General features: G+C 40.8%; 1 protein-coding gene across 1 annotated transcript; it reads left to right on the top strand.

Annotated features, from left to right (window-relative positions):
* The first annotated feature begins 540 nt into the window (after positions 1-540).
* On the top strand, positions 541-24434 carry SPATS1 (spermatogenesis associated serine rich 1). Its single transcript, XM_072832841.1, has 9 exons — positions 541-589; positions 892-1037; positions 8582-8729; positions 12544-12665; positions 13531-13692; positions 17461-17581; positions 18176-18238; positions 23893-24008; positions 24294-24434. Exons 2-9 carry the CDS (start codon positions 911-913, stop codon positions 24320-24322), a joined length of 888 nt encoding a protein of 295 aa, XP_072688942.1. The 5' UTR covers positions 541-589; positions 892-910; the 3' UTR covers positions 24323-24434.
* Positions 24435-26430: the final 1996 nt, after the last annotated feature.

The following is a 26430-nucleotide window of genomic DNA, read 5'->3' as shown; positions in this document are numbered from 1 at the left end:
AGACTTGGGGAAAAATTTTCCATGCAAGATTAATTAGATGCTGGAAAGAATTAGAGACACATTCAAGTCGGGATGATGGAAAGAGTGGTCGATTTGGAGGGAGGAAACTTGGAAATGAATCTCAGTTTTTTGGGTGACCTTGAGCAAGTCCTTGCTCAAATTCAGCTTTCTATTTTGAAAAATGCAGCTGGCTGCTTAGAGAAGATAACATCCAGCAGGGCGCCTGGCCCAGAAAAGTGGTAGGTGATCCTGCCTAATCAATGCCAATTATGAACAGGCATCTGCAAGCTTTGTGCACGGCCTGTCTTTCAACTGCCACCAGAGGCTACAGTTCCAATAATGATATCTGCTTGGAGAAAAATCACAACTCTTAAAAAAACAAAAACAAAAACAAAAACAAACCAGAAACACTGAGCAGCTCTCATAGCTGGCAGGGGCGGGGAGCACAGTCCTGCGCGGCCCCGGGGGCGTGGGGACCCCCCTCCACCGCCCCGCGCAGCTGGCCGCCCCGCTGCCCCTCGCCCTCGCGCTCCACGCGGGTTCCTCGCCCGCCGGGTGGTGCGTTGGTCTCGCAGCGCAGACGGTGGAGGTCTCCGCAGGGGGGGAACGGGGGAAGGAAGCCCGGGGATGGGAAGGGAAGAAGCACCCGGGGCGGGCGGGGCAGTGATCCCGGGCGGAGACAGACCCCAGGGGACTCGGGGGACGTCCGGACGAGGAAAGTCCGGGGAGAGGGAGAGAGGGAGGCCGGCAGGGAGGCTCTGATGCACAAGTCAGCCCTGCCCTCTGGGCTTTTCAAGGGCTTGTGGACTTTGTCTTTCTTTGCTTTGATGGATGCCTTTCTTACAAAGGTCTTTTCTTTGTCTCCGGATTGCTTTTAATACTTAAAATCAGCACATGCATAGCCGAGTCCATGCACGCTGGAAGCTCTCCACGGGACTATCATCTCCCCTCCATCTGCAGAGCGACCCGCAGCAGAGAGCTGGAGAAGGTTCAAGAGAAAAGAGACTCTGACATGACGGTGGTGGAGAAGAGATACAGTTGAGTTGAAGTCAGGAGGGCTGGGTGTGGATTTGGTCCCCAGATCCAAGCATACTAAAGCTGAGAAGTTCAGACCACTTAAAATTTAAAGGCAGGCCAGTTTGCGAGCATATAGAAAGAACTCCCTGAATAGTAGCCCACTTCTGTGTTAAGCCAAGATCTGTTGAGGCAGGTAGCAGCTCAAAGCTGAGATTCTCAAAATTACCTCCTTGGATCTCATAACGGCCCCAGGGGTATATTACTAATGATAAAGAGAGCCAGAGGTTTGAGTTGCCCAGGACTTCAATCAATAAATGGTGAAGTTGAGATTTGACAGTAGTCTTCTGGTCCCCCAAACCTATACCCTTTCATCCACTACTCCCCACCCCCCCCTTTGCTCAGCTATTAGTATATTTGTGGCACTGTTTATGGGCTGGGGCAGCTCAGGTGGAAAGTATGAATACTTTAAGGAAAGGTTTAAATTAAATAATGGATGGTGGCTCCCTAATCAGTTCTGAAGGCTGAGAAGGGTGTTTGGAGGCACACTGCCTTTAGAGAACAGGATCATGGAGCGGAACAGCCATAGTTTCTCGGAAAACCTTGGAATGAGTATATGCCTAGGTTGGCGTTTATAGGTGAGTAGCCTGCAGGCTGCAAAAAGGGAACATTGTAGAATGTTCTGTCTCTGCCCCATCAGATCATTGCTTGGTCCTCAGTCTTTTGTATTACTGATCTCCAATCTCCTCCTCCTCCTTCTCCTTTGCATGGAGAGAGAAGTATGACTCCCCGGGCCCACCCAGAGGTGGAGACCAGAAGAGCAGAAGGAGTTAGAACCATTAATTGCCCAATGTGGCTAGGTGAAGGAGACAAAGGCATTGGGATTCTAACTTTAAGCTCCAGACTTTTTTTGCAGCTTCCAGGTTGAGCTCAGGTAATGGAGGGAGCTGTTGTTTTAAAGGTGGGGTAGAGGGGCTTCATGGTTTTGAGTTAGGGGTACTAGAAGAGCACCAGACCCTGAGATTCCTCAGAGCACATCAAGCAAAGGTGGATGACTTCCTTTTCTGTTCTGTAGGTGTGTCCCATCAGCAGACCGTATCTGAGCTCAGATTAACATGGAGTTCATGGGTTTCGAGCAGGAAGGGGCTCCACGAACCAGTTGGTGATGAATGCAAAACTGTGGGTGTATGTGCATTTTTCCAGCAAGGAGAGCCCATTGCTTTCATTACTTCTCAGGGGACTCTGTGATCCAAAAAAAAAAAGGTTAAAAACCACGGTCCTACATACACTTAGGTTGTTTGTTGAGCAGATAAGCAGGAGTGAGAAACTGAGTGTTTGTTTAAAAGGTATCCATATTAAGCTAACTTGGCTTAATGTATTATTTTCTGCTGCCAGACCATGCTATTGTGTAAATCGGCTGTGATGACAAGTATGTGAAAGTGCCTTGGTTATGTAAGGTGTTATTCCTGCCTAAAGAAATGGAAATAATTAGCGTGAATTCCACAGATGGTACCAAAGAAACAGACTTTCTTCTAAAGTCTCCATTTCTCCCTAAATTCCTTTCTTGTTGCCAGAACTTTCTCTCAGGTCCTTTCTGTTGAATCATAGTGTTTTAGCGAACTTGTTAGAGTTTCCTACCATTCGGCTTACTGGACATTGAATTTGAATAACATTTATCAATTCAAGAAGGATGTACCCTAGCTGCTTGGTATCACCGCAGCCCAGTGAGCTAGATAGAGGTGGGGCAGGTGATGGGAGCTGGGCTGGGGAGGTAATGGACTTGCTTGAAGTAATTGGATATTACTTGTTTACACAAAGAGTTGGGGGATCCCTGGGTGGCTCAGCGGTGTAGCTCCTGCCTTCTGCCTGGGGCGTGATCCTGGGGTCCCGGGATCGGGTCCTACATCAGGTCCCACATCAGGCACCCTGTGTGGAGCCTGATTCTCCCTCTACCTGTGTCTCTGCCTCCCTCTCTCTCTCTCTGTCTCTCATGAATAAATAAATAAAATCTTAAAAAAACAAAACAAAACAGAACCAACCAAACAAACAAAAAAACCAGAGAGCATCATTGTCAGAATGTGAGGGGTCAGACTTGCAATTCTAGCACTCTTCTACTTGAGGGATTGCGGAGAGGCAGCCGGAGGCCATGTTTAAGTGTCTACAGGTTGGATTTGAGGCTTAGTTACTTCTAGAATGATCCTGTAGTCAGTTCAATTTGGAGGATGTGCTCTTTGCCTGTTTAGCAGAGAGATGGCTCTTCCTACCTGCCTTGCCTGTCAGACAAGTCTTCGCCTGCTACAGGAACCACAGGCCGCTTTCTAGACAGTTGCCAACACAAAACTTCTTAAGCAAACAAGGAAATATGCTAAATTTGTAGACACGATTTCACCGCTTGCTGTTCAGGGTTATGTAATATATTTAAAATTTGGTCCTAAAATTAAAAAAAAAAAAAAAACAACAATCCATAGCAACCAGTTCTTGCTTTGGTGAACTCTCCAGTCCTTTAAGAGCAAATATAATTAGAATGTTTACATGCTATGAAAAGGCAACCACTGGGGCCCTGGGTGGCTCAGTAGGTTAAGCATCTGATTTTTGACTTTGACTCTATGACCTCAGGGTCGTGGAATCGAGCCTCGACAGAAGGCTTGAATCTGAGCCCTGCTCAAGATTCTCTCTCTCTTTCCTCTGCTCCCCCACCCCCACATGCATTCTCTCCTCTGTCTCTAAGATAAATAAATAAATCTTTAAAAAATGATTAGGCATGATCCCCGGATCCTGGGATCAAGTCCCGCATCCAGCTCCTTGCAGGGAGCCTGCTTCTCCCTCTGCCTATGACTCTGCCTCTCTGTCTCTTATGAATAAGTAAATAAAATCTTAAAAAAAATAAAGTCAACCACTTATAGGTAAATTTCATACCTTTTTCATAGATATGTTTCTAGAAGTAGAACCACTGCATCAGAAGTGCACTTCTCACAGGCTTTGGAGGATGCATATGGCTGAGTGCTTTTTAGTAAGATGGAGATGTTTCCACTAGCAATGTACAAGAATGCCATTCCCCCAAGCTGTGCCAACGTTGGGTATTTGCAAACTCATAGCAAATACTGGTATCTTGTTTTTTTTTTTTTTTAAGATTTTATTTATTTATCCATGAGAGACACAGAGAGATGCAGAGAAAGAGGCAGAGACACAAGCAGAGGGAGAAGCAGGCTCCATGCAGGGAGCCCTATGTGGGACTCGATCCCAGGTCTCCAGGATCACGCCCTGGGCTGAAGGCGGTGCTAAACCGCTGAGCCACCCGGGATGCCCTGGTATCTTGTTTTAAATTCATCTCTTTGATTATTAGGAAGGATGGATTTTTTTTTCAAATGTGTATGGGCTATTTGTGTGTGTGTGTGTATGTTTTAATGAATTACCTAATCATGTCCTTTGACCATTTTTTTTCTCTTTGGGTATTTATTTTCATCTTATACATTTATAAAAACTCATTATTTGTTGTAACTGTTAACTCTTTTTCTTATTGTGTATGCTATAAACTTTCCTCCAGTTTATAGTTTGCTATGGAAGGTTTTTTTTTTTAAAGATTTTATTTATTTATTCATGAGAGACACACAGAGAGAGACAGAGACATGGGCAGAGTGAGAAGCAGGCTCCCTGAAAGGAGCCTGATGTGGGCTTGATCCTGGACCCCTGGATCACGCCCTGAGTCAAAGGCAGACGCTCAACCACTGAGCCACCCAGATGTCCTGGAAGTTTTAAATGTATATGCATTCAAAACTATGCATCTTTTCCTTTATTTTGCTTGTATTTGATATCTTAGAAATAACTTCCCCAAGCTAAGATTATGTAAACATTCAATTATCATTTCTCCAGGTACATCCTTTATTTCAAGTTTTTTTTTTTTTTTTAAATATAATCTTTTTTTTTTTTTTAATTTTTATTTATTTATGATAGTCACAGAGAGAGAGGCGCAAAGACACAGGCAGAGGGAGAAACAGGCTCCATGCACCGGGAGCCCGACGTGGGATTCGATCCCGGGTCTCCAGGATCGCGCCCTGGGCCAAAGGCAGGCGCCAAACCGCTGCGCCACCCAGGGATCCCTCAAGTTTTTTTTTTAAAGATTTTATTTTTTTATTCATGAGAGACAGAGAGAGAGAGAGAGAGGCAGAGACACAGGCAGAGGGAGAAGCAGGCTCCATGCAGGGAACCCTACGTGGGACTCGATCCCAGGTCTCCAGGATCACGCCCTGGGGTGGCGCTAAACCGCTGAGCCACCTGGGCTGCCCCCAACAGTATTTTTTTTTTTTTTAGATTTTATTTATTTATGATAGTCACAGAAAGAGAGAGAGAGAGAGAGAGAGAGAGAGAGAGGCAGAGACACAGGCAGAGGGAGAAGCAGAATCCATGCACCGGGAGCCCGACGTGGGATTCGATTCCCGGTCTCCAGGATCGCGCCCTGGGCCAAAGGCAGGCGCCAAACCGCTGCGCCACCCAGGGATCCCCCCAACAGTATTTTTGAATGATCAATTCTTTCCTTAAAGATATGAAATGCCACTTTTACATAAAACTTTATTCTATGTACATTTTATCTTTTGTTCTCTTGATTTATCTGTTAGGGTTAGTGCCATACCATCTTGATTACTGTAACATCAAACTACATTTTATAAATTATACTCTATAGCTCTGTAACCTTGAACAAGTAATTGGACATTTCAGAGGTAGAGTTCAGTGATTCATCAGTCTTATGTAACACCCAGTGCTCATTATATCATGTGCCCTCCTTAATGTCCATCACCCAGTTACCCCAACCCCCCACCTCCATTTCATTAATTTCTGTTTTTATTTTATTATATCCTTTCTTATCATTTTGAGGGGCTTATTCTTTTTTTCCTTATTTATTGCATTGCAAGTTTAGCTCATTACTTTTGGAATCTTTGTTTTTTCGTTGTTTTTAAAGATTTATTTATTTATTTGAGAGAGAGAGACAGTGAGAGAGGGTGTATCAGCAGGAGTGGTAGAAGGAGTGGGAGAGAAAGAATCTCAAGCAGTCTCCGTGCTGAGCACAGAGCCTGACGGGGGATTTGATCTCAAGACCCTGAGATCATGACCTGAGCTGAAATCAAGAATCAGATGCTTAACTGACTGCACCACCCAGGCATCCCTGGAATCTTTGTTTTTTAACCAGTCAGTTCTACCATGGACATTTTTCAGAGTTGTCATCTCTGAAGTTGAGTGGGCCCAGCAGCAAATGTGAAGTCATTGTTAGAAACTTTGCTGAATGAGCACTGAATAATGCAGAAGGTGTGTCAGTGCCTTGGAAGAATGTTCCAGAGGCTTTGAGGAGCACTTATTTAAGAAGTGCTGCATCACCCACATACTTGTTGCATTGAGGTCAATTTAGGTGGAAAATGTGGACATAGCTGATTGAGTTGAAAAGTGATTCAGTAATCAGACTTTTGAATGCAAGGTTTCAGAATGGCTTATACGAACCAATTTGTTTTGCTTATATTTTCCTTCTTTGAACATGCACATGGATGATCCATGCTTAAAATCTAAAATTAAGTCTGAGAGAGTGATTCAATAAATATATAATAAAGCATTCTGTCACAGTTTAATTGGCAGCCTTTGTTCTTTGTGGTACATAAAATACTAATGTTATTAGAATTGCTGGTGCCTCATATTTGGTGAAATACAGGATATACAGTAAATGCATTTCAGGCTTTAGTTTCTACTTACTGCTTTACTTGGATAACCACAAGTTTTGATTTATAGTACTTATGTCATTGACCATTAAGCACTTCATGATTTCCATCACCATGTCTTCTTTTATATGAAATATTTAGAAGTGTGGTTTGAGTTTCCAAGTTTATGGATGTTTTTTGGCTGTCTTTTTATTATTGATTTCTAATTGTATTGCATTGTGGTCAGAGTGTGGTCTATGTTACATTTGTTGACACTACTTTCATGGCTTGTAGGTGGGTGGTTGCTCCTTTGGCTACTGGGAACCTGTGCTCTCTTCTTCATAGCTCCATGTCTTTTTCAGCCCCTCCCCTGGACTCCACTTCACCCAGCTACTCACACCTCAAGCAATCTGTTGACCCTTCCTTTACCTGGGACTGCTCTAGGTACTGTGGCATATTCCAGAATAACTCTTCCTATGTTTGCCTGGCTCTGAGTATCACTGAGATGCTTCTTAACCAAAATGATACCCAGGTCTTCCCCTGTAGGTCTGGGTCATAGCCCTGGAATACGTATGTTGAACAAGCGCCCCAGGGTGATCCTCGTAACCAAGCAAATTCGAGAAATTCTGTGCATTTGTGAATCAGCAAGTGGGATGGGATAGAATGCAGTGGTGGAGCTAGACTTGAAGAGAAGCAATATCACTGCAGAACATGAGCCTAATTGCTGCAGAGGAAGGAGGACTTACTCAAAATGCAGGTTCCCAGCCCTCACTTAGGGAGACTCTAATTCGGTGGGTTTGTGATGGGATTTGAGAATCTGTATTTTTAACAGGCTTCCCAAGTAATTTTGATGCAGGAAGTCCCTATGCCATACCCTGAAAAACCCAAGAATGGGGATACTGGCGGGGGGGAGGGAAATTACTGGAGAGTCACAGAGGTCTGCTTCCTACTTTTTATAATTTCCTTATACCTAGAGGTTACATTGTATCTATTGAGCTTCTATGCTCTGTAAAGTTATGCATATGGAAATGCAATAACCATTCATCTGACTTTTTTTTTTTTTAAGTGACTGGCCAGGCACACAGCTCTATAAAATAATGAGAGAACAGATTGACTTTCACGAATCAGTAATTGTATAGCAGAGTGAAGATAATAGTTATGATTCTCTAGCTGACAACCCTGGCTTTCAGGACTGCCTTATTTGTAATTGAAAGTGGTTTGGGGAGTTATAATTCTTTTTCACTTATGTGCTCAAATATTTGTTGAGCATCTACTTTGTGTCAGACACTGTTCTGGATGCTGCGAAGGTGAATAAGACATCATAGTAAGTCTGGTGGGGAAGACGTATATATAAATTAATGACAACTACAGTGTGAGGGGAACCCATGGAAGTTTCTGATGGCACTTCTTTGGATTATTCATCAGTCTTTCCATGAATAAATCCTTTGGAATATTGTCTTGAGATGCTCAATACAATGTACAGATATATAGCTTGATTCAGATGTTCTCTCTTCCACTTAATTCAAGGTAGGCAGACTCTGGAGGGACAAGTGGTCTAGCATAGTAGTTAGGATTTTTGACATTAGCGTCACAAGAGCTGTGATCAAATCTGGACCTAGGTGTGTATTTTCTGTATGATCTTAGGCAAGTTGCTTAACCTCATCTGTGCCTTAGTGAAATGGAAGGATAAGCAATACTTATGTCTGTGAGCCGTTATGGGAATTAGATGGGATAATGTGTGTAAGGTGTTAACATGATCCCCAATACACAATAACAATAACTGCTCAATAAATGTTAGTTTTTGAAACTAATTTATATAATCTAGGGAACAAGAGGGAGGGGTAGGCATTTCATTTCCTTAATGAAATCCAATGGTGATGTGTTTTCAGGTACTAAACACAGTGATTTTCTGGAATCTAAGGGGTGCTTTGCCAACACAACACCCTCTGGCAGAAAGGTCAGCCCCTCATCTTCTGTTGAAACATGTCTTAGTGTGAGTGAGCCTCCAGGCCCGTGCAAAGTGTCTGTTCACCTAGAGTAAGTAAAGGTGCAATGAAGACCATAACTATTGGGGTAAATTCTGACCAGAAAGCCCAACATTCTGAGAGGTAGCATGTCATGTTTGGCCAGAGCATGGATTCTGGAGCCAGACTGTTTACGTTCAAATCCTAGCTCTGGCAAGTTCATCTGTATGAACTTGGGAAAATTACCTCCTGGGCCTCAGTTTTATCATCTATGAAATGGAGATAATATTTCATAGAATTGTTTGGAGGATTAAATAAGTAAATACATGGAAAGTGATTGGAAGACTCCATGGCGTACAATATGTGCTGCCTGTGCAAGCTTGTCATTATGAAGTTCAAAAGCAAGCGAAACTAAACTATATTTTTTGGAATACATACGTAGTGGTAAATCTTAAAGAAAAGCAAAGCCATGATTACCATAAGAGTCAGAGTCAGGATAGTGGTTAATTCCTGAGGATGGGGACACACACATGGTTTCTGGTGAATAGTGGGTGAGGGGAAGAGTGCGAGGGGAAGGCTGGCATTACAATTATTTGTAAAACTGTATTTGTTGTAAGTGCTTTTCTCTGTTTAGATTTCTTTACGGTAAAAAGTTTTGAAAGCCTTTTTTAAAAACAATTTTTGTTATAATGAAAGTAAGTGCATTGTAGAAATTTTGAAAGTATAAAAACAATGTTATAAATCATGATAATTTTACCTTTTAGAGAATCAATGTTAATATATTTTTTAAAGATTTATTTTTAAGTAATTTCTACACTGAACATTGGGCTTGAAACCACAACCCTGAGAGTCTCATGTTACACTCACTGAGCCAGCCAGGTGCCCTCTCCCCCTAGATCTTAAGCTCCTGAAGGCTGAGACTATCTTTGAATTCCTAGTGTCTAGAATGGTGTTTGCCACAAAACGTACTTAGATAATTTTTTTTAAAAGATTTTATTTATTTATTCATGATAGTCACACAGAGAGAGACAGAGAGGCAGAGACACAGGCAGAGGGAGAAGCAGGCTCCATGCACCGGGAGGCCGACGTGGGATTCGATCCTGGGTCTCCAGGATCGTGCCCCGGGCCAAAGGCAGGCGCCAAACCGCTGCGCCACCCAGGGATCCCATAATGTTTGTTGAGTAAACAAACATTATTCGTTCTAAATTTTTTTTGGAAAATTCCTTTTATCTTTGCGAACTTTTCTATATAATTTGTTTAGGAAAGCCTTTAAAAAATATTTAGGTGAGACATATATCACCCGAATATTAAAATTATCGTATGTTCTGAACTGGGAAGGGGGACTCTGAGTTATTGCAATTTTGCTCTATCTGCATGTTATAAAAGTTAAAGGACATTTGTATTCATATGTTTATTAAAACCAGAGAGGATCCCTGGGTGGCTCAGTGGTTTGGCACCTGCCTTGGCCCCAGGGCGTGATCCTGGAGACCCGGGATCGAGTCCCATGTCGGGCTCCCTGCATGGAGCCTGCTTCTCCCTCTGCCGGTGTCTCTGTCTCTTTCTCTCTCTGTGTTTGTCATGAATAAATAATTAAAAAAAATAAAATTTAAAACCAGAGATCGAGCTATATAAGAGTTGTGAGTTACTGTACTATAGTTGTTTATGATTTCTGGGCACCATAAAAAAGTTAGACTGCAGATCCAGCTCTGACCCTGTCTATGTGTGTTTTTAGCATTACCTTCTCTGTGGTCCATTTCCTTTTCAAATGGAAATTATTATATTGATCCTACCTACTTCATAGGGGTATTAGCAAAGAGCAAATGAGACGAGGATCATGAAGTTGCTTGGAAGCTATTCAACTATGAGAGTGATGTAATATTATAAGAAAATATTCCATGATTTGATAACAGATACCTAAAGACACTGTCTGAGGCCACCTGTCAAATGCAACATCACTTAAACCAGAAGTGATTGCTTTCTCTGCTGAAAAATAGTTTGTTGTAGGTTTTTTCCTAATGGCCAGGAACTTCAGCACTAAACGCAATGCTCTGTTATTACAACCATTTCAGTTTAGGTTTGCTTTTTGATTACGTCTTCCTCTTCTCTTTATATTTATTGATTTTTCATTTCCATTTAATGGTTTTATCAAACATGCATATCTTTTGGTGAGAGTTTTCTTGAAATGTAATTCACATAGTGTGTAATTCACCCTTGTAAAGTGTGGAATTCAATGGTTTTTAGAACATTTTTGGGGCACCTGGGTGGATCAGTTGGTTGAGCGTCTACCTTTGGCTCAGGTCATGATCTTGCAGGCCCAGAATTGAGCCCCAAGCCAGACTCTCCGGTTGGCAGGGAGTCTGCTTCTCCTTCTCCTTCTGCCCCTGTTCATGTGCTCTCTTTCCCTCACTTACTCTGTCTTCCAAATAAATAAATAAATAAATAAATAAAATCTTAAAAAAATTTTTTTAGAATGCTTTCATCACCCCCAAAAGAAGCCTGTATTCTTGAGCAGCCACTCCCACCATGTCCCCTATCGCCCCAGCCCTAGACAACCACTGATGTACTTTTTATCTCTATAGATTTGCCTATTCTGGACATTTCATATAAATGGAATATGTGATCTTTGGTGTCTGGCTTCTTCTTTTTTTTTAAAGATTTTATTTATTTATTCATAAGAATACACGGAGAGGAGAGAGAGACAGAGGCAGAGACACAGGCAGAAGGAGAAGCAGGCCCCATGCAGGGAGCCCGATGTGGGACTTGATTCCGGGTCTCCAGGGTCAGGCCCTGGGCTGACGGCGGCACTAAACCGCTGAGCCACCCGGGCTGCCCTGGTGTCTGGCTTCTTTTATTCATTGTCATGTTTTCAAAATTCATCTATGTTGCAACATGTATCAGTACTTCATTCCTTTTTAAAAAAAAATTTGGGGTGAATTATATATAACATAACACTTGCCATTTTATCCATTTTTACCCACTGGCACTAATTACCTTTCAATGTTGCACAACTATCACTGCTATTTTTTTTTAAAGATTTTATTTATTTATTCATGAGAGACAGAGAGAGAGAGGCAGAGACATAGACAGAGGGAGAAGCAGGCTCCCTGCAGGGAGCCGGATGTGGGACTTGATCCTGGGACTCCAGGATCATGCCCTGGGCTAAAGGCACATTAACCACTGAGATTTCCAGGCGTCCCTCACTGCTATTTTTAAAACACTTTCATTAGTCCAGACAGAAGCACTGTTCCCATTAAACAATGATTCCCCATTCTCCCCTCTCCCTAGACCCTGGTACTCTAACTATCCTAATCTACTAACCTCTACCTTTTGTCTCTCCAAATTTACCTATTAAGATATTTCATATAAATGGAATCATACAATATTTGTCCTTTTGTATTTGGCCTATTTCATTTAGCACAATGTTTAAAGTTTCATTCATGTTGTGGCGTATATCAGAACTCCGTTCTTTTTTATGGCTGAATAATATTCCATTGTATGTCAATGTCACTCTTTGCTTATCAGTTCACCTGCCAGTGAACATTTGGGTGGTCTCCACTGTGTGGCTAATGTGACTAATGCTGCAAAGAACATTTGTTTACAAGAATTTGAGTCTCTGTTTTCAATTCTTTGGGTAGGAGTGAAATCACTGGGTTATATGGGGATACTATATTTTTTTGAGAGTCATCACACTGTTTTTTAGGATGCTTCTTTTGACTATGTGTCAGTCCCATCAGACTGTGAGTAAATAAATGATAGGATGTGGACATTTATGGAGGGGCAGGCCTCGTTATTGTGAGGGTAGTTCTAGTGTAAACTGTGTAAAATCAGGTTCTAACTACCCATTTAAGAACATGGAATAATCTAATTGTTCCTCTTCCTCTTTCCAGCCTTGCTGCAGATTTGGATCTGAAATCCTCCTCACATTCTGTTCACTCCTCTGAAACATCATTGCCTGAGGACCTGAAGGATAAATATCCTGAGGAGTTCAGCTTGCTTAAATTACAGACAAGTGAGTATGTCATAGCACCTCCTCTGCCTGCCTGCATGTCCAGGGCTTTCCAGAAGTCTGCCAGACTATTGGGCACTGTTCACTGAAGACTCAGGAAGTGCTAGGTGTTTGACACATTTTGTCTTAATTCTTACAGTGACTCTGCTGCAGAGCTATCATTATATATTTTTCAAAACTGACATGGCTTTATATAAAAATGATAAAAGTACCATGGCAAAGTTTTAAAATAATATTTAGAGTATAAAAACCCCTTTTCCAGTGTTTTCCAGCAGTATCCCCATTGTTCCCCATAGCCATGAGGAATTTTGTGTATATGTATGTACTTATGTATATATAGGTTGTAGTATATATATAACCATATTTGCACTAGTGGAAAGTAGTACATAAGAGATCATGGATTTCTTTCTGTGTGAATACATATAAATCTAGGTGGCTAATATAGACCTACCATTTTACACAGAAGACTTGGAATTGCCATGGTTGGCCTGGCCTTTCCCTGGTTGATGGGCCTTCTGTTTCTCCTATCTGCTTATCAGAGTGAAGGTTGGATCACAGGTGCTTATAAAACTCTCTGAGCTTCCCATTCCGTATATCACTTCCAACCATAAAATTGGCTTTATTTTTGGATGAGTGGGTAAAAAGGAAAAAAAAAAGAGGCCTCTTAGATACCTTTCTCTCCACTTCCCTTCCTTTTGGAACCTAATCCCCCAGAGATTAACCCTGCCCCTGATGTGGAAGCAAGGAATTATATACATTGATAAAGTACAGTACAGTCAGAGTTTCCCTGGGACAACTTTTCTGTCATTTAATTGCATTATGTGAGGCTGGGAGAGATGCTGATGGAAGGATTTCTGATGTCTTGCAGAAGATGGGCATCGTCCTGAGTGGACATTTTACCCGAGATTTAGCAGCAATATCCACACCTACCATGTTGGAAAGCAGTGTTTCTTTAATGGAGTCTTCCTTGGCAACAGGAGGTCTCTATCAGAGAGAATAGTGGACAAGTGCTTTGGGAGGAAGAAATATGGTAATATTTTCTTCCTGGACCTTGACTGTGCCATGCCTAAAAATACTCTCTTGAGTTGGGTTCTGCAGGCCCAATGTTCCGTGGCTGGTGTCAGCTCTCTGGGGTCACTATGTCACTCTAGTGCAGCCAGGAAGAAAGGAAAGTGAAGAAAGGATGGTTGGCAGACTGTACTTTTTGGCAAAGAACTCCCAACATATGCTGATCCACATTTTTGTTTTTCTCTGAATTTCAGAAAATGCTAATGTGACATTTAAGTCCTCAGATAAGTTCTCTCAGCTATTTATTAATAGAAACCTTCATTCATGTCTGAAGAAAATAATTTTTGTTTCAGTTAGATGCTGCCCATCATATGTATTTAAATTGTGCATTATAGTCTTCAAAAGGAAAATATCCCATAAACCCTAGCCTGAAGTGCACACTTTATTTCATAGCTTATTATATTAAAAGTAATTGAGATGAATATATATATATATATATATATATATATATATATATATATATAACATGGTGAATTATCTGTCCCAACCTACCGAAAATAGATTTACAAAAAGAAAAAAGATCCTAGGGTTGCTGAGTACCAATGGACCATTATAGCACATTTTTCTCTAGAAATACCTGTATAGGAGGCAGCTATTGCTGAATGTATTGCTGTGGCAGGAATACAAAGAGAAAAAAAGAGAAAGTTCTCATTTTTTAAAAGATTTATTTTTTAATTTAAGATTTATTTATTTATTCATGAGAGACACAGACTGAGAGAGAGAGGCAGAGACATAGGCAGAGGGAGAAAGCAGGCTCCTCGCAGGGAGCCTGATGCGGGACTGGATCCTGGATCCCAGGATCATGACCTGAGCCGAAGGCAGGCGCCCAACTGCTGAGCCACCCAGGCGTCCCTGAAAGTTCTCATTTCTGAGTTTCAAAACAGACCTTTAAACTTGTAGCAGGGGCAAATAGTTTTGAAGATCAAAGCTTTTGTTTGGATAGAGATGCCCAAGAAACCTTTTTAAGGGAGACGGGAGAGTGGTCACTGATGTGGGAGCCTTGAGGAGTCCTGCATCCTGCTTGATTCCTGACACCAAAATCTAGTAGGTGATCAGATGTGGCTCTAGCTGGGGTTTCTGCTTCAGAGTGTGGTTGAGGGAGGACCTCCAGCGTCAGAGTGAATGGCATCTGCTCTGACTGAGCAACAGAGTAGTGAGAGCTGTGGGCAATGTTTGGGCAGAAAACCAGCCTCAGGGGTTCACCCACCCAGGAGATGTGAAAGAACAGCTGCATTTGTGCCCCATGAAGACAGAGGAGGTTTAGACACAGAGAAAGGATGAAATGAAGAGGGCAAGCCAGAAGAGCTGCCCAGGTCTCACAACTGAAATGCTGGGAGATCACCGTATGGTGCACTGGGGACTATCAGGCCAGGGATCATAGAACAGATTTATGCCTCACCTGATTCATTGTGGAGGAGGCTGGCTTCCTGAGGATCAGACTAGATGACACATTTTAGCAGACAACAGAAATAAAATGCCAACCTTCAGAGAGTAGCAGAGATAAGGTGGGTATCAGATACCAGTGTGGTTTGCGGACAGTGACCCAAAGCTTTCCACCAAAGCCCCGACGTCATATGAGCCTGTTGGACACACCCTTCTCACTCCCAACTGACATGCAGCCATACGGTAGAACAGAAATGATTTATTTAAATATGAAACAACTGAGAAAAATCAGGAAGGGACTAAGTTTAGCTGTAGAGTACTTAGGAAGCTCTTGGTCACGGTAAGATGAAAACCAAACTATCACAGGCTTAAATCAAAAGATATTTATTATATATTTAACAAGAAGCTTTGGAATCTAGGTGGCCTATATGGACTGGTTGCTGAGTGATGTCATCAAAGATATAGACTCATTTTGTCTTTCTGTGTTGCTATTCTAAGTTGTGTTGAATTTTTGTCTTCACACTTGTCATCTTATGGCCACAAGAGAACTGTTGCAGTTCCATGCATCATGCCTATATTTCAAAACATGAAAAAGAGGAATCTCTCTTGTTGCCTTCCCCTTTTAGAATGAAGGGAAGTTTTTCTCATATGGTCCTTAGGAGCCTTCCTTCCACCTGTGTCTCACTGCCTAGAAATGGGCCAGCAGCAAGTATTTATAAAAAATAAATGGGATGATCATGACTGACTCAAATCCTAACCCTAGCCTATCACTTCCCTTCTAACTCAAAGTAAACATTATCCTGAATTTTGTTTATTATTATTACCCTTCTATTTATTCTTTTCTTCCTTCTTTCCTTCCTTCCCTCCCTTCTTCCTTCCTTCCTTCCTTCCTTCCTTCCTTCCTTCCTTCCTTCCTTCCTTCCTTCCTTCCTTCCTTCCTTTGTTTTATGGTCTTTATACATACTAAATGAATGTAGAGGTATACTTGTGAAATATTTATTGAGTATACAGAATAAATTATCACAATCACTTGCATGCTTCTTATTCCGTTTAACAAATGGAGTATTGTCTTTATATTTGAAGTTTCTGAGAGGCTTCTTCCTGAATATGACATATTTTCTCCCCTAACTCCACTGATAATCCCTATTTTACCTTTATTACAAAGGAAAGGTTTTTTGGGGGGACATTTTCAAACATATGTCAGACTAGAGAGAAGAGCATAATATTACCTGATCACTTAGCTTCAGCAATTATCAACATGTGGCTTATCTTGTTTCGTTTTTATCCCTCTCCTCCAGGGATTATTTTAAAGCAAATTCCAGGCATCAGATAATTGCATCTGTATATATTTTCAGTGTGTACCTCTTATAGATAAGGATTATTTTTATTAATATGACCACAATACCATTTTCATATCTTAAAAAGTGAATAATTCCTTAATGTCACTAAATATTCAGTGTTCAAACATTCAGTTGCCTCACGAATGACAAAATTTAAACATATTTATAGTTTGAATTAGGAGTCAAATAAGATCCACACTGAGTGATTAGTTAAAATGTCTCTCAAGTCTCTCTCTCTTTTTAGAAAAGATTTAATTTATTTATTAGAGAGAGAGCACGAGCTGGGGGAGGAGCAGAGAGAGAAGCAGACTCCTCACTGAGCGCAGAGCCCTACTCAGGGCCATTCCCAGAACCCCAGGATCATGATCAGAGCCAAATTCAACACATTTATTATAGAAAAAACCCAATCAAAATATGTTTCATAAATGGTTGACTCTAACCCATTAGCTATGATGAGGCCATTGGTGGAGTTCCTTAAAGACCTAACTTGTTGTCACAGATGGAAGAACAAAATGTGGTCTGTGGTTATGGGTTGTAAGGAAATTGGCCTGAAAATATAATTTTTGTCTTCTATAGCTCTTCCTCATTAGCTAATTTCCTTCTGAGATCCAGTCAGAGAGGCAGAGTCTAATTACAGTTTCTTCTTAAGCTTTATAGGACACAGGGATTCAAAGTGCACCAATGCTCAGATTTTAAGCAGATTTCTCATTCGTTGCAGATACCTTTGATTCACCGTTCACTTTAAACCAAAAAACATCCCATCTGAACCTAAGCTATTCTTCTTTCCCAGGGTGAGGTAATCATGACACTTTCTGGAAAATCTCCCAAACACAGCGTTTCTCAAGCACACTTTTCGTCTTCTCAAGGCAAGACAATCACAAACAGCATAATAATATGTACCTCGTAATAAAACATGAAATTTTCGTTTCCATTGTCATATCTATAGAGCATATCTTTGGATTGCCTTCAGTCCTTTTTATGATCTTGTTTTTAAATATCTTTCACAGATATTGATCCTAGGAATGGAATACCAACGTTAACTCCAGGAGATAACCCATATATGTACCCAGAACAGAGTAAAGACTTCCACAAAACAGGATCAACTCTCCCACCAGTGAATTTCTCCATGTAAGTGTATGTGAATGCCAGGATTAGTTCACTAATTTTAAAGGAATTGAATCTCTCTGTACTATATATGAGGTATATTTCATAAGGAGTAGATTCCAACAAAACATGGTTGCTGATAATTCCTAAAAACTTTCATCTCTCATTCCTTAGTGTCTGTACACATGCATATGTGTAATTGAAATTATACACAGGATCTTGACTACCAAAAGGTGGTTGTTAATTTTGCCCCTATTAGTTGTCACCACAAATCTGAAGACTTTTCAGTTTCATACAGAATCAGATTGTTTATTAGTGACTTCTGATTGGATTGATGTACACTTGGAACTAAGACTGAAGCGACTGAGGAGAAAGGGAGGTTCATTAGGTTAAAAGAAAAGAGTTGGCATATTACATTAATGTTTTAAAAAACTAAAAACTAATCATGTTTGGCTTAAGCATGTTTAGTAAAAATTAAAATAGGAATTATCACCTTTATAGCTTTACAGTTTTGAAGCCCATGGGTGGCCATTAAAACCAGAAAATAAGACATTTTATTGAATACAATGATAGAAGTAGAAGCCGTACCAATGTTATGGTTGCCTTTTTTTTTTCCAGAGTGCCTTATGAAAAGAAATATGATACATTTATTCCACTTGAGCCTCTTCCACAAATTCCTACGTGAGTTCTCTCACCGTGTTTTATACTAACCGATCTTTACGAAGTCATCAGTTATTTATAATTTTCTCCTATGGAGGAGCTCATAGACACCCAACACAGAGGACCTTTAACACACCAGCAGGGGTGGGCAGTTTGTATGGAGGGTTTTTGGTGAGACACTTGGAGGGCAAGTACTATGGAGTCTGGCAGCTGGGTTGCCCACGTCTTCAGCTAATACAATGGACAGCCTGCCAGAGGCCCTGTGTTGTGCTAGGTATGCACTATGGGGAGTTTTATTGGAGAAAAAAGACAGGGTCCCTGATTTCTAAAACCTAAGAGCTGTTGGAAAAGAAAGACCCATGCTTAAATGAATGCAGCCAGGGAGGATGGTAGAGTTTGAAGAGGCAGAGAAAAACCCATCGGAATAGTCTCATGCTTGGGGGGAAGTATCATTCCTCTGATTTCATATTTTAAGTTCAGCTCCATTCTGAACCTCAGCTATTTGCCCAAGTAGGGTTTAGACCTAGAAAACGATATGTATCAGTATAAAAAATTTCACTTTCCAGGGGTGCCTGGGTGGCTCAGTCAGTTAAGCATCTGCCTCTGGCTCAGGTCATAATCTTGGAATCCCGAGGTCGAGCCCCATATTGGGCTCCCTGATTAGTGGGGAGTCTGCTTCTCCTTCTGCCCCTCACTCTGCTTGTGCTCTCTCTCAAATAAATAAATAAAATCTTTAAAAAGATTATACTCTAAACAACTAGGCAACCTAGAAACAACTGGGTAAATTCCTAGAAACATACAACTTAACAAGACTGAATTATGAGGAAATAAATCTGACCAGGCTAATGACTAGTAAGGAGGTGGAATCAGTATTAGAAACCTGCCAACGGGGGATCCCTGGGTGGCGCAGCGGTTTGGCGCCTGCCTTTGGCCCAGGGCGCGATCCTGGAGACCCGGGATCGAATCCCACGTCGGGCTCCCGGTGCATGGATTCTGCTTCTCCCTCTGCCTGTGTCTCTGCCTCTCTCTCTCTCTCTCTGTGTGACTATCATAAAAAAAAAAAAAAAAAAAAAGGAAAAAAAAGCAAAAAAGAAACCTGCCAACAAAGTAAAGCCCAGAACCAAATGGTTTCACTGGTGAATTCTCTCAAACATTTAAAGAAGAGTTAATTTCATTCTTTCTAGGTCTTCTAAAAAAGTGGAAGAGGGAGAACACTTCCAAACTCATTTGATGAGGTCTGCATTATTCTAATACCAAAACTAGACAAGGACACTACCAGAAACAATAATTACAGGCCAATATCCCTGATGAGCATAGATGAAAAATCCTCAACAAATGATTAGCAAATCAAATTCAACAGTACATTAGAAAGATCATATACCATAATCAAGTGGAATTTATTCCAGAGATGCAAGATGGTCCAATGTCCCCAAGTCAATGAGTGTGATCTACCACACTAACAGAATGAAGGATAAAAATCATTATCATCTCAACAGATTCAGAAAAAGCTTTTGAAAAAACTCGCCAAAATTTCATGGTAAAAACTTTCAACAAACTGGGTACAGAGGGAACATACTTATTCTTCAACACGTAGATCAAAATCTATGTTCAAGATCTTCATATATTTAATTTTTCTAGAATATTATCATTTTTTTACATTTTCAAATTTATTTTTTATTCCAAAAAGTCTTATTATTTAAAAAGTTTCAGGGCACCTGGGTGGCTCAGTAACTGAGCATCTGCCTTTGGCTCAGGGCATGATCCTGGGGTCCTGAGATCAAGTCCCATATCAGGCTTTCTGCAGGGGGCCTGCTTCTCCCTCTGCTTATGTTTCTGCCTTTCTGTGTGCCTTTCATGAATAAATAAAATATTTAAAAATTTTTTTCCTCTCTTCTTTCACTTGTTGTTTTCCCCTTTTCATTTATTTTGTGTGTTTGTGCTTTATCCCCCTTTTTCCTCATTAGGTTAGATAGTGGTTTGTTTGTGTATATGTTCTTTTAAAAGCAGCTTTAAAAATTTTAGTATTCTTTTTACATATTGTCTCTTTCTTTGTTTTTAAAACATTAACCTTTGCTTCTATTGTTATGATTTCCTCCTTTCTGCTTATTTTGGTTTATTTTTCTCCTCCTCCTTCTTCCTTTGCATTTATTTTTTTAAAATTTATTTATGATAGTCACAGAGGGGGAAGGGCAGAGACACAGGCAGAGGGAGAAGCAGGCTCCATGCACCGGGAGCCTGACATGGGATTCAATCCCACGTCTCCAGGATCGCGCCCTGGGCCAAAGGCAGGCGCCAAACCGCTGCGCCACCCAGGGATCCCTCCTTCTTCCTTTTTAAAAGTAGACTCCACACCCAGCCTGGAGCCCAATGTGAGGTGCGAACCCATGACCTGAGACCAAGACCTGAGCTGAGATCAAGAGTTGGACACTTAGTCAATTGAGCCACCGAGGCACTCCTCTTTTTTTTTTTTTTTTTTTTGAGTAATCTCTACACCCAGTGTGGGGCTTGAAGTCATGCCCCTAAGATCAAGAGTTGCATGCTCTACCAACTGAGTCAGCAAGGTGCCCTTCTTTTTCTATTTTTTGAATGGGATATTTAATTAATTTTTAAATTTTTCTTAATATCTATACTAAGGGTTATGAAAGTGCCTCTGACCACTGCTTTGCTTATATGTTATAAATTTTGATGTGTAGATTATCCATATATATATTTTTTATATCTATCTATCTATCTATCTATCTATCTATCTATCTATCTATCTATTTATCTATCTACCTATCATCATCATCTATCTTTCTAAATTGTTTTTGAGAGACAGTAGGGGGAAGGGGCAGGGGGAGAGGGAGAGGGAGAGATAGAATTCCAAGCAGGCTCCATGCCCAGTGCAGAGCCCAACATAGGGTTCAATCCCACGACCCTGAGATTATGACCTGTGCCAAAATCAAGAGTTGGAGACTTAACTGGCTGAGCCACTCAGGCACCCTAGATTATCCTTATTTTTTTGAAGAATTCTGCAGTTTGTTTTGGTCTCTTTCTTTTGGTTAAAACATTACTTGATTTAAAATTTCCAAGTGAAAGAGGTTTTTGATTTTTATTTTGTAATTCATTTTTACTTTTATCATCTAATGACCAGAAAATGTTGTTTTCATTATTTTTATTTTATGAAACTTAACAACTCTTCATTGTGACCATGTTTAATTTGAGGATTGTCTCTCTATATATTTGAAGGTGGTCTATTTCATCAAGATGCAAAGTTAGATACATACCCAGAAGATTTACTTAAAAAATATTTTATTTATTTATTTATCATGTGCAAGAGAGTGAGAGAGAGTGAGCATGTGAGTGGGAAGAAGAGAGAACCTGAAGCAGACTGCACTGAGAGCAGAGCCCAAAGTGGGTCTTGATCTCACAACCAGGAGATCATGACCTGAGCTGAACCAAGAGTTGGATGCTTAACTGACTGAGTCACCCAGGTGCCCCAGATTTATCTTTTTGATTAAAATTGTTCATTTGACCTAGCTTGGACTGAAAATGGTTGTGCAAATATTAATATATTTCTGTCTCTATTGTTAACTGTAGCCATTAACATTATAAAAATATCTTCTTTTTAGATAAACTCAAAACAGACTCTTCACTGTAGAGAAGAAACTGGTGGTTACCAGAGGGGAGGTGGGTGGGGTGATGGGTGAAGCAAATCCTGGGGATTGAAGAAGGCACCTGTCATGATGAGCACTGACTAATGTATAGAATTGTTGAATCCCTAAATTATACACCTGAAATGAATATAACCCTGTAAGTTAACTGACTGTAATTAAATTTTTAAAAAAATCTTCTTTTTCTCATTTAATGCTTTTTGTCCTATATTATACATTGCTGGATATAAAGATTACATCTCTTACTTTGTTTTGTTTGTATATGACTAATATACTTTTACCCATTTTTTTGTTTTTAGATTTTCAAATCACTTTGTTTTAGGTCTGTGTTTTATTTTTTATTTTTAAAAAAGATTTATTTATTTATTTATTTATTTATTTATTTATTTATTTATTTGAGTGAGAGAGAGACAGAGAGAGGGAGCAGAAGCAAGGGGGAGCAGCAGAGGGAGAAGGTGGCTCCCTGCTCAGCAATACAGGGCTTGATCCCAGGACCCTAGGATCATGACCTGAGCTGAAGGCAGACACTCAACCAACTAGCCACCCAGGTGCCCCTAGGTCTGTCTTTTAGACACAGAATTGGACTTTGATTTTGTGAGCCACCCTAAAAATTTTTTTTTCTTTAATAGGTGAATGGAGGGGCACCTGGGTGGCTCAGTTGGTTAAGTGTCTGAGACTCTTGATTTCAGCTTGGGTCATGATCTCGGGGTTGTGAGATGGAGCCCTACATCAAGCTCCATACTCAATGGGGAGTCTCCTTGAGATTTTCTCTCCCTCTGCCCCTCCCCCCACTCACTTGTGTTTTTTTCTCTCAAAAAAAATTAAAAAAATAGGTGAATTAAGATAATTTGAATTAATGATTTGACATATTTGATTTCAATTCTATCATTTTGTTACAATTATTATGCATATTATATTATTTTTACCACGAGGCTTACTGTTTTGATTGCTTCAACAAAAGTTAAAGAAATTATTTGTTTTGATGTTTAGGAAAGCTTGTGGTTTTGTTCCAGTGATTCTTTATGCTAGAATCTTTCTATATTGCCCAAGTAAGATCCTACCGGTCTTACTTGGGCTTCTACTATTGGTCTGTCAGTTTTACATGAGACCCTTGACTCCCACCTATTACCCATGTGGTCATCCCCTGTTTCCTGCTTGCAGGGACTTCCTCATCACTAGCAGATTTATTGGGGCATTTTTCCAATCATGGTGCATTTCTCCCAAGATGTATGAAAATTATAGCTGCCAAAAGATGAAATGATTCTTCATCTCTTTTCTCTGACTCATCAGGAGTCACAGTTCCTGGTAACTCTTGGAACATACGCAGTGTAGCCCAGCATATGTCCTTTCAAATCTCTACAGACTTGGGAGGAGGCTAAGCGTCTGCATTAGCTGAGGCCATAACAAAAAAACAAAGCACACTCAGGTGGGATTCTGAAGAGAGCGTAATGAAAGGGCTGTTTACAGATGTATAAACAGTTGAGGGAACTTACATGAAAGGGTGAAGCAGTCAGAGGCTCTCTCCAGTGGGAAGTTGTTACCACTCCCAGGTCTGAACAGCAAGAAGAGTGATCTTGTTGCTCAGTGTGGCAGGAGATGGAAAAAGACTTTCTGGAAGAGGTTGTGGCAGTGGAAAATGCAGCCACTGCCAAAGCTGGGGTACCTCAGGATATGAACGGGAGTAGAGGAGCTAGGTGAGAAATTCACCCAACTTTTCCCTGCTTTCTGGTCTCCTGCTGGTGCCTCCAGTGGATTAGCCAAGCCCAGCTCAAAGGTAGGGGCATATGATGGGTTCAAGGTGATGCAAGTTGCAGGGGTCAGATCTCTGGGCAGAGAAGGGCAGAAAAGAGATCTGACTTTGGGAGAGAGACAAATGCTGAAAACTAACACGGTGTTTTATTTTGTCATCAGTCCTAAGTTGGAGGACTTCTTACTTTGGAGGATGTAATTCCTTATGTGCTGAAAGTGTTTGTACATTTTGCATCGGACAAACTCAAACTCAGGGTTGTTTTCTTCCTACAGCTTGCCTTTCTGGGTGAAGGAGAAGGCCAACAGGCTGAAGAATGAGATAAGAGAGGTTGAGGAGCTTGACAATTGGCAACCAGCGTCCCCCTTGATACACAATTTGCTCCCTGCTGGTGGGTTAAAGAACCTTCATAGAATAGTATAAAAACTGAAGGCAAGCCCAGAAGAGGCTTTTGAGAGGCTTTGCAGTAGAGAGGAGAGAAGGCAAAGCCTTTCCCAGAGTGGATGGTGTCCTTTACCCCAACGTGGTTCCTTGGGCCGAAATCATGGCCAGGCATCGCTAGTTGAGTGTGTTGGTTGAGCATGGTTAGTCTTTTTTTATTTTTTTATTTTTTTATTTTTTTCATGGTTAGTCTTATAATGGAGCACAACCTTTAACTCCATGCCTCTATTCACAGGTTCTTTGGATTCCCCAAGACAACCCTGAACAGAAAGAGGCCCACAGAGCATGCACTGACTGTAGTCTGGAGAGCCTCTTCCAATTGACCACTTCTGTCAGTGTGACTGTTCTAAATCAAATGTTTGACTTTGATGAGTAATCATTGTGCTTTGCTTTTCTTAACTTTATATTTTGAAAATTTTCAAACTTAAAGTTGTGAGAATCATACAATGAGCAACTACCTACATATCCTTCCCCCAGAATCTACAATTGTTAACATTTGTCAAAATTTGTGCATTTTCTCTCCCTCTCTCTCATTGCTATTATTATTTTGTGGAATTATTTGAGAATGAGTGGCAGATGTCATAACCTTTTACTCCTATAGACTATATACTTCAATATGTATCTCTGAAGGTCAAGATCTCCCAACAGTTGCAATACAAATGCCAAATTCAGGGAACTTAATACTGATGCAATTCTACTGGTAGACAGCCTGCCTTCAGTTTTATTCAATTAAATTTAGTTTTTGAAGGATGCTCTCAAATCAATGGTAGAATGCAGGTATGAAATTTTCATTAATTTGGTAAAATTGTTCTCATTTTATTAATACTATTTGAGATTTTTCTCTACTATTCATTTGGTACATGTCAGAAAGATGTGAAGGCTGGATCGCCAGTGGTAATTCGGTACATTGTCCTGCAACTCCATTCCCCATTTCTGATGTTTTGTTCACAAAACCATGCAGAACGAGAGCTCAGTGAGTACCAGTCCTGAATCTTAGGGCCTTTCATCAATCAGATAAGAAGCAAATACTTGGAGAAAAAGATGGGAACAGAAGTCAACTGTATATAGATGGGCTGTGACCCTCTGTAGTCAAGTCAGTGACTCGGCATTTTCATAGCCAGTCTGCTCTGCCAAGGAGACCCTCTGGTTGGCTAATGGGGGGTGCAGGTCTGGTCTCCTAAAACCTTAAAGTGGAAAGAGAATTGGGGCGCAGATTGACACTCAAAATGCCCAAGACACGAGATATGATTTCTTTCCCTGTCAAAACAATATCTCTAGACATAGCCAGAGTAAATGAAGCAGGTTTAGAACACAGTACATTCGTGCTTTCTTCATACACATCATTGGACCAACTAGCAGAAAACATGGTGGTTATATTGCCAACAACTGTGTCTGACCACTCCTTGGGTTAGCATCAGCATGCCTCTGTGCTGATTCTCTTGCCCCTGGGACACAAAGCTCATCCCCAACAAAATCCAGAAAAGAAAATAAGACCAAGTAATTAAGAAAGGGAAAGAAAAAAGAAGGCGTCAACAGATGTTCTCAGATACATTCACTCCTGAAAAAAGTTTTTGTGCTTCTATTATTTAAAATATATGAAAAGGTCAATTGCAACCACCCGTGTGGATGGGTAATGGAAAACACAGTGTATATGCAAAAAATTGTTTTGCAGGAATTTCCATATGGGATTATCTAGGTGGAACAGGAAACTGCTCTCAGAGGGGATTCTGGTGTGTTGAAGGGAAGAAGTCCCTCCAAAGTCCCAGTAAATGTATTAAGCAGCTGAAGTACAGTTTTAGAAAATGCATAGCAGCCTCAAAATTTCAAGGAGGTCTATATAATTCCTGCATGCTGCTCTAAACTGAAGTAGGTATGATTAAAAAAGAAAGCTATTGAATAATTGACCTCCTGGAGTTGCAGGGCCACATTCCGTCTCCTGTAATTTTTTATTGGATTTGGGGTTCTCTGTGGGCACATCTCAGTGGCCAGGACTTACTCCATGGCATTGACAAAAGCTGGCAGGTGAGGAGTTCCACTGCTAACTTTGGGCAGGACATAAGGCATGTGCATGCATCTCTTGGAGAGAGTAATGCATAGACCAAATGGCCAAATGGAAAAATATGTGGATGACATAGAAGGACTGTCATTCCAGTCCTTCTTTCTAGGCACAAAAATATTGGATCTTTTAAGATGTGAAAATTCCCTTCACCTCACTTTAGGTTCCATGGTAAATAGCATGGGTGTGCAGGTGTGCATGTGGGTGTGTGCATATGTTCATTTCTTTAAATAACTGCAGCTCACAGGCTTAATAGAAACAGATTGTACATGACATTTCCAAATAAATTCATTAGAGTCACAACTTGGGATGCCTG

The sequence above is a fragment of the Canis lupus genome, chromosome 7, assembly GCF_048164855.1.
Source record: "Canis lupus baileyi chromosome 7, mCanLup2.hap1, whole genome shotgun sequence".
In the NCBI taxonomy this organism is placed as follows: Eukaryota; Metazoa; Chordata; class Mammalia; order Carnivora; family Canidae; genus Canis; species Canis lupus.
This window is presented reverse-complemented; position numbering and strand designations above follow the sequence as displayed.